Source organism: Bidens hawaiensis, unplaced genomic scaffold (assembly GCF_021521415.1).
Source record: "Bidens hawaiensis isolate Kalapana, Puna unplaced genomic scaffold, B.hawaiensis_p1.1 tig00028751_1, whole genome shotgun sequence".
In the NCBI taxonomy this organism is placed as follows: Eukaryota; Viridiplantae; Streptophyta; class Magnoliopsida; order Asterales; family Asteraceae; genus Bidens; species Bidens hawaiensis.
In genome coordinates, this window is record NW_027494708.1 from 22,579 (window position 1) to 40,677 (window position 18,099).

Here is an 18,099-nt window from a genome sequence, read left to right on the forward strand (position 1 = left end):
CTGTCACCCACATAGTTCCCTGTAATTTTTCCAGAACCAAAAACTCATTTTTCATGCCATTTTTACCAAAACCGAGCTAGAAATCCCTAGAACTCGTTTTACCGAAAAGCCTACTTAGACTTCTCCAATGAACCTGAAATTTTGTGTGTGACTTTTATATATTATAAAAAGCTTATCTTAAATTTTCCAGAATTTTTCATGATGTTTAGCTATTTTTCACCATTTTTGGCCAAAACCGAGCATTAAATTCACCAAATATTCATCATTTATCCAAAAATTACCAAAAATTCACAGATCTCATATTTTCATGTGTAGATCATCTCTGTGAAATTTCGTGACCCAACTTTAGGTCTATCACAATCTGTCCAAAATAACTAAATCATACGAAAACCGAACTACTTTGTGTTTTCTAGCGTTAGATCGCAAAGATCTTGGTTTCTAGCCTTTGCTAGCCACTAGATACAACACTTACAAGCACAACAACACTACACCAAGCAAGTTATACCCACAATCAAGCCATTTCTTTCATGGTTTCGATTAAAACATCAAAACAAAGATTTTGACCGTAAAAATTCGTTTTTGACTCTTTTAACTACTTTCTTGGACCAAGATCCTTTTTACAACTTGTATACATCACTTGATCCTCCAAGAATCGGTTTCATCTCGGGTTTTCACCCATTTTTCATTTGAAACCTCATTTCCTTGTAAATGAACCAAGAAAAGAAGATAAACACGATCACAACTCGGTTTTTACCTTGTGTTCTTGCTTAAAAACTTGGGTTTTGGATGGATGTTCAAGAGTGTTGAGAGGATTTGGAGAGTAATATTGTAGAAAAAAGAAAAAGTGAATGTGTATGTGTGTAGCATGGACCGATCGGTCCATGTTATGTTAGTGGGGGGGCCCACATCTCCAATCATAGCCACACATTCGGATTGTGTAATCCGGATAATGTTGTGGATAATCTGGTTCAGTTCGTTTTTCGGTTAAACATTTAATTCCGCTCAAAACGAGGCCAAAACGGTCGTTTTTCGGCTTAAAAATGAAATTTATATAAAACTGATTTAAAAACTTTAAAAACTTAAACCATGACGTTTATTGACTCAACACATCATATTGTCGGTAATTGTGCATCTTTTTCGGCTTGATCGATCGTCTCTTGCTTGGTTTGATGTTAAAGGTTTCGTTTAACGTACCGACGTACTAATAAATCGAAATCCTTTTTCTGTGCTATAGTTCACTTATCCCGAAGCCTTAATACTTTGTAAACCTTACTAAACATCATATATTTCATCTATGACGTAATCCCCGATTCGTTCGGGTTTCAATAACCGTTCATCGGTTAATCGTAATTCTAATACGACTAACTGTTCATTCGAGTATAATTCGTACTGTGAATCTTATATACTCGTATAAACACATTATAATTCATATATTCAGTATTGAATAACACGTAAATAGTATATTCCGGCTAGGGTATACCTGAATTTGCCGGAATCGTTACAGGGTCTGAGGATGGGGTCTGATAATGTTAGTTTTTTTTCTCCTTTTTTTAATCTTATCTTGTAATCAGACTTGCCATGGTCTGCTGCGGTGTAACCCACGTGTTCTATAAATAAACAGTTTTATCTAAAAACGCTTGTGATACGCTTGTGTAAAAATGTGACTATAAAACCCACAATCTTTAAACAAAATACAGTAAAAAAACAGAAAAACAATGGCTAACTCTTTCTATATAAAACGCTATATGCACGCTTAAAACAATGGCTAACTCTTTCTATCTAAAACAATGAATTACCTAAAACACTTAAAATTGCTTCACTACGGATTCATTGTTGCTGTTGCTGCTGCAATGCTTTGCAAGTTCTACTATTATAGCCAGGTTGGTGGCAAATCTAACACTCCCTATAACTCTTCCCAGATCAACTAATGGCAATCTCTTTTTTTGATTTAACTCTTCTGTGTGAGCCACGACCCTTGTTTCTTATTCCAGTAGGTACACGAATAGAAACTTCTTATGGTTGTTCAAAACATAAAACAGCAGCAAATCTATCCCTCTTAGATGGACGTACTCTTTCATACCGAGTTAAATCTGCTTTTTCAATCATCAAATTCATCTCATATCTCACTTTAATCAATTCATCGATATCTGCAACATAACTATTGATAAGGTATTCACTGGCATATTTTATTTCTCTTGAAATCTCTTTGATCTTTCTGTTCTTATCATTACTAAACTCTGATAATATTGGAACTGTTCTGATATTCACTGCAGCCTCTTTTCTCCATCGATCATTTATATATCATTTCGGGAATTTCTTGACTTGGTACATATTCATGACGTAGAAAATATGCCGACACAACAAACCATATTGTTCAAATCTTTTGCAGGAGCATGTTGCAGTAGACTCTTCACCAAACTCATCGTCCTTCTTAAACAAAAATTAAAAAAACAATGTAAACGCTCAAGTTAAACGCTTGTTAACTAATTTAATATTAAACAACTTTAAAATAAAACGCTTATTAAACGCTCATAATCACCTCCAAAAATCATGGAACATACGGATTAAAATCTCATATTTTACACCTCAAATAACCTCCTTCTTTTTCAGAAGCACTGAATTATGAAACACCACCAACAATTTCATTCATTTCATCTTGGACATCATTAAAAATAGATCTTGTATATATCCTAACTGATTCCATTTCAAGATAACTTCCGGTTTCTAACTCAGGATAAGTGTACATCCTGTCATGATCACATCGCCTGTCATTGTATCTTTGTATCTCCATACAAAAATCAAAATGGTTGAAAAACTCAACTAGTGTTAACTAAGAATTTGTAGCTTGACCCAAATAATGGTTTTTGCTTTCTGATCTTGATGTTGTATGCATCAATCCAGACAAAGGTTCGTCTCTATAAAAAGTAGGTATCCAATAAAATATGATTTCATACATATCAGTAAGCCATTTATTATTGTCAAGCTCAAACTCAACCATTATCGTCTGCCATTTATCTTCAAATTCAGAAGAACTAATTGAATATGTCCACACAATATCACATATATTACGCTTAAAATCTTCGTTGTTACATAAATCGGCACCCACTTGGAAACAAATGTTAAATGCTTGTTAACCGCTCATGACCAAAATATACTATCATGTTACGCTCGTAGTACGCTCCGTATTAAACTATCATGAAACGCTTGTAAAACGCTCACTATTTAAACTAATTAAAACAGTTAAATCAAAACAATTAAGTTTACCTTGTCAGCAACTTTCTTCATGATATGTCACATACATAACCTATGCCTTGTATTTGGAAACACAAAATGCAATAGCTTGCTTCATAGTCGGGTCTTGATCAGTAACAATAACCTTCGGTGCCCGATTCAATAGTTTCGGAAGCTAATAAACCAGCACCGACAGACACACTATGACAATGGTTTATCAATTGTCATGAATGGTACAAAACCATCTTGTATGTTTACATAAAAAAACATATTCATGCATACAAAAAACAAAAAAACTAATACAAAAGAACTTTATATTGCAAACTGTATGGATCAATAACTTACTTGTTAGTCTTAAATGTAGCATCAAAAGATATAAAATCCCCAAACGCAAGATAATTACTCTTTGAAATCTCATCAGCCTAAAAAACATGCGTTAAATCACCGTTGTCATTTACATCATATTCAAAAGAATAATCAAATGAAAATGTTTTCTTTGCACACTCTGAATAAACATTTCACCATCATACTCTCAAATAAAACAATTCAAACCTTGTTTAAAATTTTACAATCATCTTTAGTTGCACCCCACTTTTTCAAAACCACCATACTGTTTTCTCATAAGGTTAAACGCTTTAACAGGTTCCAGGTTCAAATTAGACAACTCATAAATAGTTTTCTCTTGGACATGTGTTAACTTCCTCGCTGAACGAACAAACTGCATATCAGAATCTGCTACCATACTATGATTATGGCCTTCAACAAAATCATGTACTTCAAAAATTACACCGTCAACAGATTTTAACTATAGATGTGCTCTGCAACCACATCTAATTGCCGGCCTCTTCCTCCTTTTATAAAATGGCTTGTTTGATTCATTATAATCACCTTTTGAATCATACATTTTGGCTGGCTTGTGACCTTCTTTACAACATGTAAAATACTTGGTCTTTAGTACATCGTCATGCATGTACGATCCACCTTTGTGAACCCCAAATCCAGCCTTCTTAGCCTATTCACTATAAATATCAAATGCTTGATTAGTTGACGAAAACATCATTCCTGTAACATGTTTGTAAAAAGAAGCAAACACAAGAATAATAACATCCCCTTGATCTTCAACCAAAACACTTGAATCATCTGAAGATATAAACATATATAAGTATATTACTCGCTTAATAAACGCTCATACAGAAAGCATGAATAAAAATGAATATCAATCTCAACACTAGCATGCTACTCTCGTAAAACGCTCATACTCTAAAACATCAAAATCAATCATGTTAACACGCTCATGATACGCTCATACTATAAACACCAAAAATCAACCATGTTAAACACTCCTAATATGCACACGCTCGTAACACGCTCGCAAACTAAACTAATCAATTATCATGTGATTCTCATAGACACTAACATACAGATTACTATCCAATTAGAAACATAGTATACATCTACTGTCGATTAGTTCAAATAGAGCAAAACTTACATTCACAATCGTCTTCCATTTCAAAACCCTAGATCAAATATCGGTTGAAAACTGGTTCATATACTCAATTGATTTGATTTCAGTACAAAAATTGGTTCGTAAATAAGAAATTGATTTTGATTAAGCTAAATATCAGGATCGTAATCGTTTATACGCAAATTACCAAATTTAAACTACAAATCAGAAAGACAATCGTACCATTCTCGCTGAAAATATACAAATTCTTCGCAACTGAATTGAAGGTGTAGATCGACGCTCTCAGATGTCGCGTACGTTTTGTACGATAAGGCATTAGCGTATTGCTTCTCTCTTTCTCTCTCTCTCTCTCTCTCTCTCTCTCTCTCTCTCTCTCTCTCAATTTATATATATATATATATATATATATATTTATATGTATAGATTTCTTAAACTTGTAGAACAAGTTAACATACACAAAATCCGGTTGGACCAACCCACTAGAGGAAAAAATAGACAGGCTTAAGGCTTTTCGGCAGCAGATGACCATTGGGACGCCGCCATATTAGACCTAAGGGTCCTAACCTGGTCGCGTAGCGTGACCAGGCCCCCTAGGCTTCGATTCTTCGTTTTTCGTTTGTTATACTCGTTAAAACTTGTTTACGCGTTCCATCTTCGATTCGATCCTCGGTGAACGATATCCTTCACCTTAAGACTTGTTTTCCATGCTTTCTTCACCCATGATCCTACATCAAACATAAATATGTAAACACTATTGAGAATCGATAAATAAACGCTAAAACATAACGAAAAACTCGATAAAACAATAACGAAAATGTTTGTATTTTATAGCACATCAGTTTTAGTTCATCAAAAACGAACTTGACTCGCACATGCATTATTCGGTTCCGGTTTAGTTGCTTTCTTTTACCAACATCTAAAAACTATTCCTTTTCATCTCACCAACTAAAATATTATATTTTTTTACCATGTCGGAAACGAACCCGACATAAAGTCGAGTTCGGGCCCGACCAGAAACAAACCACTCGCTCAAATTCATTTTTATATTTTTAGGCATGTCTCAGGTTTTTCTTGAAAAGAGTTCAACTTATTAACATGATTAGGAAATATTATAATCCGACTCTTCATAAATACTTATTCTGTCCCTTTAAAAGTATCATGGTTTGAAAAACACAAAGTGTCATAGGTTGAATGATTACTTTTTTTGCTTAACAAATGACAATAATGCCCTTGAAAATAGGGTCCATCAATATTGTTTATTAATGCTAGTTGTGTGTGTTTAAGGGTGAGCTTCGAAATTGGCTAATGAATTTTGAAAGTGGGCATGTGTAATGGGACAAATGAAAAAGGAAATATGGACATTTTTGTAACATCGTGAAAGTTTCGGGTTAAAAATACCAAGTTTAAAAGTTAAAGGACCAAAAATGACAAGTTCTAAACCTTAGGGTTAAAAATGAAAAATCTGGTTTCTTGACCACCCATCGCAATACGCGATGGATCAGAAAGGAAACCCATCGCGTATCGTGATGGGTTGTCTGACAGGCAGGGCACGTGGCATGCCACGTGTCCATACGTGGCACAACGCCCGCCACGTGGCATCACGCCCGCCACGTGTCGCCACGTGGCAAGTCTAGTAGTGACGGAGCAAGCCTACGTGACGATACGCGACGGCTAGCCAAAGGGCCATCGCGTATCGCGATGGGCCCATTGGTTTGCCTATAAATAGTAAGCTACGGTCATCTCCCACTTCACACCCAAAATTCACACAAATATTCTGTAACATCTATCTAAAGACCTCGTAATGCGTGCCTTCGACCACCTCGATTTCCTTTCCCGATTTCTCGTATTCCTTACCATTAAACCATCGATACCGAGATACCGACGAGGTTATCTTGAAAGAACATGCCATCCCGATGTCCTGACGAACCGTCTCGATAAACGTGCCAACGTGGGAAGAAGTATTAGCGTGTCTCGATTCGCGTGCAAAGGAAAAGGAGTTGAAGAAAGCGTTGATCAAGAAGATAAAGAAAGTGAAGCGGCTTCGAAGTGCTGCTCGATTTTATACAGTACTATAAGCCAACCAAGATAGGCATAATGCCCAAATAAAATAATAATAAAATATTAAAAAGGCTTAAAACCCTAAGTCGAGGATATACTCGATACCTCAATAAATAAAAGAAAAAATAACAAAGAAAAGAAAAGAAAGGAATATGAATATAATATCAATGTGATTATTATATAAATCTTTGTTATTGAATATTATTAAAGTTGTTATGTGTAAGGCCCCGTTACCAGTGTATCGCGTTGGACGTTGGATTTACTCATCATAATAGTTCTAATCATCAGAGTCAATAAAAACATTCGCGAAATATAAAAACTTTTATAAAACATTACATATCAATCCGTGACTTGTCTTAAGCAAACATCTTGTCTTTCAAAAACGAAGTAATTAAACATAAAACGTCTTGAGTCTTCGGATGCCAGTCTCTTATTCGTCCACCATGTGTCCGCTCAAGCTAGCTACCTCAATCAACTCACCTGCGTGCATACTAATAGTCAGCTACGCTAAGTGAGTTCTAGTTAATCGGGAAACATACAATACATACACATATCATACATACATACATACATATCTGTAGATATATATCCATACTAAACCAGTTACCTTTCTATCATACATACATACTATCACTTACCTCACTCCACCAAGAGTATGTTCATAGTTCGCCGTCTATACCTATGCTCAAGGTCGTGAACACGAAAAAGGTCCGCAGTCCTTACCTATGTTCAAAATTTATGGTACGTGCAAGGTCCGCAGTCCTTCCCTATACCATCCTACATACACAACATGTACAAGGTCCACAGTCCTTCCCTATGTTGTAACCTAGTTCATAGCACGTACGAGGTCCACAGTCCTCCCCTATGCTACCACAATATAATTACAGCACGTACAAGGTCCGCAGTCCTTTCCTATGCTGGCTCCTATCTGAAGTACGTATAAGGTCCACAGTCCTTAACTACGTTCTCATCTATCATCTATAACACGTATAAGGCCCACAGTCCTTAACTATGCCATTACATACCAAGTCTATGTCCAACGGAAGTTAGAGGGATTTGCATCCTAACTTATTATGTCAGACGTAGAACTCATTTACCATTCATGTACCTGCATACACTTACTTTGCATATACAATAATTACATCGTAACATAAGAACACACTAGGCGTTCTTCACATCACTCATTTAACAATCATACTCCTTGTCGATACGTGCAATATCCGAATATTGTTCACGCCCTGACAAGCATTCGTTCATAATGTTCACACATCATCCATACATTACATATAACATTCATATCTTTATTTATAACCTGACAATACGCTCAATATCCGAAGATCGTTCACGTACCGACAAGAAATCATTCTTACCTTTCACATATATCACCTATGGCATACACTTATCACTTAGGATAAGTGTATTAACAATTCACATCGAGTATGCACACAGCCCCGAAAACATAACAAGGAAGTGGGGCTAGAAACTCACCTGGATCCTGTTACTTTCTCCGTTAATTAACAATCCCTTCTTTAATCGAGCTCTGCTAACTATATATATGTTAAACGTATTAAAACTTGTCTTATTCGTATTTCAGCAACAATGGCTAAGTCTGGTCTGATCTAATGGCTTTGTTTTAGATTACAATTACTTAGAATATTCTCATTACCTTAATATTTTTGAAAAACACCGATCCGATCCCCAGGTATGGGTCATGGATCTAATGAGTCCATAGGGTAAGATACGATAATTACAACCTAGGTATGAGTACAACTTTCCAAAGTCCAGTGACCGGAACCTGCAAAACAGACACCGTGAGTCTCGTTACAGGAAGGAAAAGAGGGGGGTCTTCCTGTAACCACCCTCCGGCGTGAGAATTAGTAATGTTCGTAATGAAGAAAGTACTGAAGTATAAAGACTAAGTGTAGTCAGAATATAGGCGAGTGAATGAATACCTCATACCGTTTGACAAGGTATTTATTGCCGAAGGGTGTAGGAAGATGATTGGGGCAGCTGTCCTCTTCTAGAAGATCTTTGATAACCGCCTGGACACGTGTCCTCTTGTGATAGGTTGAGCTATACGTCTCATGTGCATGAGTATAACAACCTGGACACGTGTCGCCAAATGATAGGACGGATCGCACCCTGTCCATGTGCACGGTTATAACAACCAGGCCAGGTGCCCTTTGTTCATTGGTTAGTATGTCACGTATTCCCCAAGTAAGAATCGTGAACCTTCTTCTAGAGAGTACTTGATTGGTGATAGTTGTCCCCCTGGCACTGTCTTCCGGTTGTTTAGGCGGACAGATGTCCTGTCCTGCGGATGACTTTTGAGGATGCCAGGATGCTTCCGCGTGTGTTATGAGGACGTTCCTCCTCTATCATGATATGCGGGTGATCCATATGCCCCGCGGATGGATTATAAGAGCATTCTCTGTGACCCACGGGTGGTACTTAAAGGTATTTGGGTCTTTTTGGTACCCTACCTCTATAAGTCCCCCCAGTCCAGTGTTTCTTCCGTGTGAAGTATTTTATGCGGGTGAAATTCTGGACTTTATGTATGTTGGGAGTTTTTGAGTCTCTTGGAATTAGGTAGGAAATATCTTCTGTTGGAAATGGATAATCATGAAAAAAGGACAAGTTGACCACTCGCAGGCACGTGAACAGATGATGGAACGTTTTTTACGGTTGTCACTGTACCCGACTGTGCAACTTTTCCTCTTTTCGAATTTCCCGCGTGACATGGAAATTATTGATTGGGTGATGATTTTCTCTCTCTACTGTTCATATCTCATCGCATTAATTGGGATGGGTATAAATAAGGAGAGACTCCTTCTTTTCGAAGTTTTATCGCTTTTTTCTTCTGATTATCCACACAGTTTCTCTGAATTTTTCATACATCTTTTCTTCTCTCTTATTGTATTCTATTATAATGTCGAACGTACAAACTGAAGTCGACGAAAAAGAAGTTTCATGGGACTATTCAGAATACGAAAAACTGTTGGAAACTTACGGTATTCCACCTGAATGGGGACCGGAGTTTCCTTCCCCTGGTTCTATCGCCAGTTTTCCACCGCCTGGGAAAATGGTTGTGTATGCTGACTATTTTGTTTATGGGAATTTCCGTTTTCCCATAACAAAATTTTTTGAGAGAGTTTTAACCGCTTATGGGATCCATTTATCCCAATTGCATCCGCGTGCTATGATGCGAATTCGTCACTACGAATTTGTATGTATAGCACGTGACATGGTGCCCCACATTGATCGATTTCCTGATTTTTATCGTCTTGCTAACCGCAACGGTTGGTATACATGTCAAGGGTTTTCTGATCGGAGTATCGGGTATGAAGTTGAGAAGTTATCCACAGATTGGCGCAACAAGTTTTTTTAGGATATCTGAGGATGTGGTGCCTCTAACCATGGTTCGCCGCCCAGTGAATTCCGCTCTTCCGCAGGTTGTCACAGCAGCTCATGAGGGTCGTGAGTGGTATTGTGTTCTTACCATAGAGCCCTCACCCATACGTGCCTTTCCGGAAGAGGCTTTAGTGTGGGCAGGCATGAGTCGTTTGTGGCCAACGGAATTCATGGAACCCATTTTTTTCATATATGAATGAGCGTAAGTTCCCTTGTATTGTCTCTTCTCTTCCTTGAATATTTTTATGATTAAGTTTCTATCTTTTCAGGTCGGAGTTCCATGTTTAATGTTCTTTTTGGGGACAGGGATTGTGTCCACAAGAGTATCCGCGAGGCGGGGGACCAACCTATACTTGACAAAACTAAATCTCATTTTCTGTTTCCGAAGAAGGTTCGGGCTGAACCTGTAACTTCGAATGCCAACTTTGAAACAGGTGCGTATGTTCTAAACCCTCCCCCCTTACTGCCGTTACTTCCGACGGAACGATCGCCATCTTATCATCAAGTGATGATGTGGAGATGTTTCTCAGTTTTCTGCTTCGGAAGAAGAGGGAGACTCTGATGAGGGTGCTTCTGAATTTTCGTCTGTCTCATCTTTGTTGGCAGAATTGGAGAAAAAGAGGGCTTTTTCAGCTTCTCAGACGGGTCACATGAACGTGAAGGCTGCAGATACTGAGGCGGGACCATCGAAGAAAAAACGAAAAGTGCACCGTCCCAAGAAGCCGCAATACAGCCTTGCTGACCGCATTGATACTGTTGAAGGTATGTGTCAACCTTTAAATACTGTATTCTTTTATAAGTGTTTGGCTAAGTATAACTTTGTTATGTAGATCCGTTGATCTTTAGTGAGGATATATCTGAGAAGTTATCTACACCAACTCCTCATACTGAAAAACCATCATCTCCTTTTTCAAGGGGAGGGGCGGGGGATAAACCATCTACCCCGCCTGATGTTGCTGATATGGAGGATCGGCCAACCTCTCCCCTAGTTGAGGTTACTATAGATGAGAGGATGCCGACTCCTCCGATAGGTACTTCGACGGAAGGTCCCGACGACCAGTCTGATCGTGATACCCGCTTCGATTATCTTTTTTAGACTGGAAGTGTTACAGGGGATCAGTAGGACAATCCTGCTATTGATGAAGAGAACTTCCAGACCGAAGAGCTTCCTCTTCGACCTCCTTCACAACAGTCTTCTTCCACCCCGGCTCGCCTTAAACCTTCTGGTTTCCGTTATTACGGGGATGCGGGCCTGGGTGACAAACATGAGCTTTTTGTCCTTCCATGGGGTATTACTAACGGGTCTCGGTTTTCCCAACTTAGAACTTGTATGGAGTTTGTTGAACACTGTACACCACCCGCTGAAATGGCATATCAACGTGACCTTTCCCGCCATGATCTTCACACGAATGTAGCTTATCATTTAGCTAATGCTTTGGCCGGTAGCCAGGAGACCTTAAGTGAATGGCGTACTCTAGGCTGGAGAGTGGGAGAAGCTCAGCAGGCCGCTGAGATTGCTAAGAAAGAAGCTGAGGAGCATCGTATTGCTGTCCAAACTGCTAAGTGGAAACAAATCGATGCGGAAAATGCCCTCAAGAATGAGCAAGATCGTAATGCTGATGCAGCACGCCGATGGAAAGAAGCCTATGAAAGGCAAAATTCCGTTCTTGAGGTTGCTCGGGCAAAGTCTCAGAAGGAAAAGGATGACTTGGCCCGAGCTCAAGAAGCCAATTCTACATTGGAAAATCAAGTGCCCCTTCAGGGTGCACGAATCCATGATCTTGAGGCGGAGCTAAAGTTGCAGAAGGAGCGAGCTGAACTTAAGAGTGCTGCTGAAATTCAAACTGCCTATGACTCTCTCCTTCAAGCTCATGAAGAGGCAACTGAGGAATCAAAAGAGCTCCGAGCGCGGGCGGAACGTGTGGAACAGGACCGTCAGTGGTTCCTTACTCGGGGAGTTGATGCTGTAAGTTATACTTTATCACTTGTTTCTTTCTCACTTTTGATATTGAGAACTTATATTTTTACCCTAACAGGTCGTCCTCCATATCTAGGGAAGTATGGAGCTTAATGACAGTTTTGCTAATGTGATGGCTGCTTCTTCTTCACTTGGGCGTGTTATGGGTTTTCACAAAAGATTGAATTATGCTCGAAGTAATCGCACCTTTAAAGATCATCCATTACATGGTGTAAATGTCAAACAAGATCGTGTTGACCGGGTTAGAGAGCATGACACGTTAATCTTCCCTTTACAAGGTATGCTTCCGGAGTTTGCTTCCGCAGATGACGCGTACAACTTTTGAAGAGCTATCTTGGGGAGGAATCTGAGGATGACTCCTCGGAAGATACATCGTTGAAGGCTCCGGAAGACCCATCAGCCTCTAACCCTTAGGATAGGCTTAGATGTTTTATAACTTGTAATTTTTTTCTTTTCCTTCTTGTAATTATTTTTTGGATAATCAATGAGGAATATTTATTTGATTTTTGTGAACCTTTTACTATTTTTAATATCTTTTGAGAAGATTTTTCTGAGATCTTCGACTTTTTAAAATGTTTGAAAGTTTGTATAACTATGGTGACGTGGTGGAGAGAGAAACTCTTTGAGGACAACTGATGAGACGTGCATGACGCCTTTGACAGCCTGTTTACCCTCATTTAAACTTTTTCCTGACGTGTCAGTTATTTAGCGGTCCGCAGTTTCTCTCTCCTCTGGCACTCCATCAGGTGCATTAATTGCGATGAGTATAAATAAACCACTTGTGGTTTTCATTCAACTTTTATCGCTTTCAAATTTCCTTTCTTTCAAGCCTTTGAGACTATCAATACTTTCAGAAATTTCTTACGATTCCTTCATCTTTCTACATCTTTTTCCGTTTAAATGGCCAAAGAAAAGAAAGGTGCCCCTGCTATTCATGAAGTTGTCGTATCTCTTAAAGAAGAAGAATTTAATGACGTTGTTAATGTATATGTATTGGCGCCGGAATGGGAATCGGAATGTCCGGCTAGTGGTTCTATTGCCACTAGTCCTCCTCCGAAGAAAATGGTTGTATACATAGACCATTTTACAACAATGAATTTCCGGATTCCAGTAACAAAGTTCCTCCAGTCAGTCTTGACAGCCTATGGGATTCTTCTTTCCCAGATCCATCCCTTTGGGATGCTAAGGATTCGACACTTCGAATTCTGTTGCCAGGCTCACAACCTTGAGCCCTCTGTTGGCATGTTTGCTGTTTTTTATAAAATGACCTTTCGCGATGGATGGTACAGTTTTGCATCCATCGAGAAGAAGACTGTAGGCACGGAGTGGATCCGTAGCCTTCATGGTTGGAAGCCAAAAAAAATTTTGGATCCGAGAAGATGTTATGCCCTTCTCGATGTCGAAACGGAAGGCGGACGCTCCCCCGCCTGTGGTACCTGCCTCCGCTCATGAAGGCCTGTCGTGGTTTACGACACTTACTTCGACCCCAACTCCCATGCTTCCCATTCACGAGGGGGCAATGGTGAGTGTAAAGATGAGTCGGTTGTGGCCATTTCTTGAGTTGGAACCGTACTATGAGAAGACGATAAAAGTATGTTTAGTTATTTTTTTCTTTGTTAATGAGTAATTCTTGATTTGCTTTATCTATTTGTGTAGGTGAAGGTTCCGCCTTCAATACTTTGTTGGACCAAGAAGGGGGGATGATGGTACGCCGCCCGATTGATCCAAAAGATGGCCCCTTTCTGGATCGGACGAGCAACAACTTTTTGTTTCCTACTACCCTTCGTCCGGAACCAGTGGTCTCTGAACCGATGTACGCCAAAGGTGAGAAGTACGTTCAAAAAGCCATACTGAAATGTGAGGGCATTCTACAACCCCGGCCTGTAACTGCCATTACTTCTAGCGGGGTGATTGTACTCTTTTCGTCTAGCGAGGAGTCGTCATTTTGTGAAGAAGTTTATTCAACTGATGCTAATAGAGCTGTGGGCTCAACTGCAGGTCTCACCCGTCAACGAGCCGCGACTAATCAGGCAACGGGCCAAGATGATGTTGACGCAACTGCGGAAGTTAAGGGTCCAGGACCCGATGATGTTTCTGCTGAGGGTAAACGTCTGGTTGTTGATGCGGGCATTTCCAAGGCGGCGGGCAAGTGTAAGGTTAATCCGGTGAAGATTGCCTCAAAGAAGAAAAAATCCAAGAAGACCAATTCTTCCGCCTTGGAAGCCCGTTTAGAACAACTTGATGCGGAAGACCCTTCGTTAGGTATGCAAAGTTTCTCTTACTTTTTTATCTGTTTTGAATTGGAATATTCCTAACCCATTGTTAATGTTTTTCAGTGAACCTGAATAACCTTTCTGAGGGTATTTCTGGTTTGAAAGATTCACCTGTTCGTCCGCCACCACCACCTCCTAATACTGCCAAGGATCCGATTATTGTGGCGGACGACTCCCCATTGAAAAATAAGGAGGCCGACACAACTGGTCATGCCAAGATGTCGCCTTCTTATAATGTTTACCACTTCAGGGATCAAGGGGGTGTAAGCATGTTTCCTTATGCTTCCCAAACTTCTCATACTCTTAAGGAAGAAGACCCCACCCCACATCAACCTAGTTGGTCTTTACGTCGGGATTCGACATTCCATGATATGAACGTATGTTTTGAATTTCTGCGGGAGAGTCTTCCGCACGGTGAAAAGGAGAGACGTCGCCTTAGTATCCGCCAAGAATTGCTGAACTCCCATTCTTACTACTTGGCGAATACTATTTCCACTACCCAGGAAATAACCAGAGACTGGTTGGCGATGAATGAGCAATGGGACGAACTGGCGGCCTCTGCATCCGACGCTAAAGAAGAAGCTCTTAAAGCTTTAAATGAAGCTAGGGAAGCCAGCCAGGCCCTGGAGGCAGAAAAGGTTGCTCGATCCGCCGCTGAGGAAGCCAAGGTTGATCTCCAAAAACAACTGGAAGAACAAGCTAAACTAGTGGAGGCCCTTCAAGCTGAATCAGCGGCCAAGGACAAGCGTTTATCTGATCTTAATGCCAAGAACCGTGCCCAAGCTTTGGAGTGCGTCCGTCATAAAATGGAACTTGTCTAGGCGAAGGCGAATCAAAAATGGCTATTGTCGGAAGCCATCCCCAAGGTATGTATTTTGTTTTTACCATAAATACTCTAAGTATTGAAGGTCAATTAAACATAGTTGTTTTAACAGGTCATCGCCGATGTTCGGGCTAGTTATGAGCTTGGGAATTGTTGTTATCCTTCTGAAAGCTTCTAAACCAGCTGGTCCCCAACTGGGTTTACAAGAAGGCTACCAGTTTGGCTCCGCTTCCAAGCTTCCTGAGGAGTATGTTTTAGCTGGTCAAGATACTGTTGCCATCCTTAAGCAGAAATCAAAGGATTTCGATTTGTTGAAATTCTCTTTGACGGATCAGATATCCGAGCTCGCTGATAAGGAAGACAGTATCCAGTAGTTAAAGACTCTTCTTGAACATGATGGAGAAGATGAAGAAGAAGAAGAAGGTGCGGGAAGCGACGATGTGGAACATAACGATGTCGCGCCATAGATAAATTTTTATTTTTCTTTTTAATTAGGCTCCTCCATGTCTTTGTAATCCCTTTTTGTATGAATAAAGAAAGCTTATTATTATATCTGGTACACTTTGTTTATTTTTTATAATATAAGTGTTTGGAGGATCTTCTTTGTATACTAATAAAGGACTACATAATAACACGAGTCTCAAATGACTGAAATGAAAATTTTCATAGCTGAGGCATAAGCCAAATTACAAGAAATGAAATTACATAGGTTGTGAACATCTAGTTAGGCGCGCAGGCCAAAATACAAACCAACTAAATGTAACATTTCCTCAGTTGGGCCCCATTCCAAGTTCTAGGGATCTCTGTCCCGTCCCACCTTTCTAGTTTGTAAGCACCCTTAGATAAAACTTTCTGGATTCTATAAGGTCCTTCCCAAGTTGGGGCCAACTTGCCTGGGGGCTCTTGCCCTAAGGCTTCGTTATTGCGGAAGACAAAGTCTCCCGCGTCAAATTCACATCTTTGGACCCGCGAGTTATAATATTTTTGCAACTGGCGTTTATAATTATGCTCGCGGATCGATGCCAATTCCCTTCTTTCCTCCAAGAGGTAGAGGTTCATTCGGAGTTCATGATCATTATCCTTGATCATGAGAACTCTGGCCGATGGGATCCCGATTTTGGCTGGAATCATGGCCTCTGTTCCATAAGTTAAACTAAAGGGGGTTTCGGAATTACTGGAATTCCTTTGAGTGCGGAAAGCCCATAACACATGGGGTAATTCATCGACCCAACCCGTCCTTTTAGTTCCTAATCTGGCCTTAATTCCTTCTTTAATGGTCCGATTGGTTCTTTCAACCTGACCATTCACTTGCGGGTGGGCTACCGAGGTGAAGATTTGAGAAATGTGTAGTTCTTTTAACCATTCTTGTAGCCCACTGTCCGCAAACTGAGTTCCGTTATCACTAACAAGTTCCAGAGGAAGGCCAAACTGGCATATTATGAATTCCCACAGGAATTTCTTAACTCTTGCTGCCGTTATGGAGGCGACCGGTTTAGCTTCTACCCACTTCGTGAAGTAGTCTATTGCTACTATCAAGAATTTGACTCGTCCGGGGGCTTCAGGGAAAGTCCCATTATGTCAATTGCGCATTTCTGGAACGGCCAAGCCGAAGTGACTGGAACTAACTCGTTCTTTGGTCGTAGCGTATTAGGTGCATAACGCTGGCATGAATCACACTTTCTGATTTCTTGCACAGCATCCAAATGCATTCCTGGCCAATAGTATCCGGCATTCATTAATTTGGCTACGACCATGCGCGGGCCAGCGTGAAGACCACATATGCCTTCATGAACCTCTCTGATCAAATAGTTCGCGTCCTCAGCATCCACACATCGAAGTAGTTGTCCGAGAAAGGAACGTCGGTATAAAGCACCGTCATGCATTTGATAGTTCAAGGCTTTGTGTTTTATCTTCCAAACCGCCATTTTTTCTTCCGGATAACAAATAAGTTGTGATGGGTGTCATCCAAGATTCCGCTCCGGTTTGAATTACCAAAACTTGATGTTGCGGAACAGATGGGCGTTCCAATACTTCAACACGTATGTTTTTAGCGAAGTGTTCAAAATTTGTTGAAGCTAGTTTGCTAAGAGCATCAGCCGGTTTGTTTTCGCTTCTCTTAATATGTATGACTTTACATGAGGAAAATTGAAGCATTAAATCTTTCGCTTGTGATACATATAAAGCCATGATATCGTTTTTTGCTTCATATGTACCATTGATCTGTCCCGCAATCAACATGGAATCCACCCGGACTTCCAAATGTTTAACCCCAGTTTTTTGGCTATCCGTAAGCCTGCCAAAATGGGACTTTCCCTAAAGTTTAACTTTATGGCGTATGAAAACTCATGGCCTTCGGGATTGACTAGCCTTAGGCCTGCGCCAGATCCCTCATCGCTTAAAGCTCCGTCCGTGAAAAGAGACCAAATTTGTCCCAACTCCGGAGGTACTTGGGGTTGTTGCTCGATCAAACATTCTTTTTCTTTGTGGTGCAGGACTTCTGTTACGAAGTCCGCCAACACTTGCCCTTTGATTGCTGGTATAGGCTTATATTCTATTGCGTGTTCACCTAGCTTAATGGCCCACTTGGCCAATCGCCCAGACAACTCTGGCTTGCTGAGAACGTTCTTGAGTTTGTATCCTGTCAGGACATTGATGGGATGTCCTTGGAAGTATCTGCGGAGACATCGGGCAGCATATACCAGTGCCAAAACAAGTTTTTCGAGCATAGAGTATCTTGTTTCTGAGTCTGATAGCGTTCTTCTGACATAATAGATCGGCGTTTGAACATTCTTCCGATCCGTCAGGAGGACGGCCCCAATGGCAATGTCTGAAGCTGATAGGTATAACGTTAAAGATTCTC

At 40.2% G+C, this 18,099-nt stretch overlaps 1 protein-coding gene across 1 annotated transcript; it reads right to left on the reverse strand.

The window, feature by feature from the left end:
* Positions 1-3,362: 3,362 nt before the first annotated feature.
* LOC143577621 (uncharacterized) lies at positions 3,363-5,735 on the reverse strand. Its single transcript, XM_077061402.1, has 5 exons — positions 5,664-5,735; positions 4,120-4,243; positions 3,824-4,005; positions 3,577-3,653; positions 3,363-3,432 (listed from the first exon to the last, which is right to left on the reverse strand). The coding sequence occupies exons 1-5, from the start codon at positions 5,733-5,735 to the stop codon at positions 3,363-3,365; spliced, it is 525 nt and encodes a 174-aa protein (XP_076917517.1).
* Positions 5,736-18,099: the final 12,364 nt, after the last annotated feature.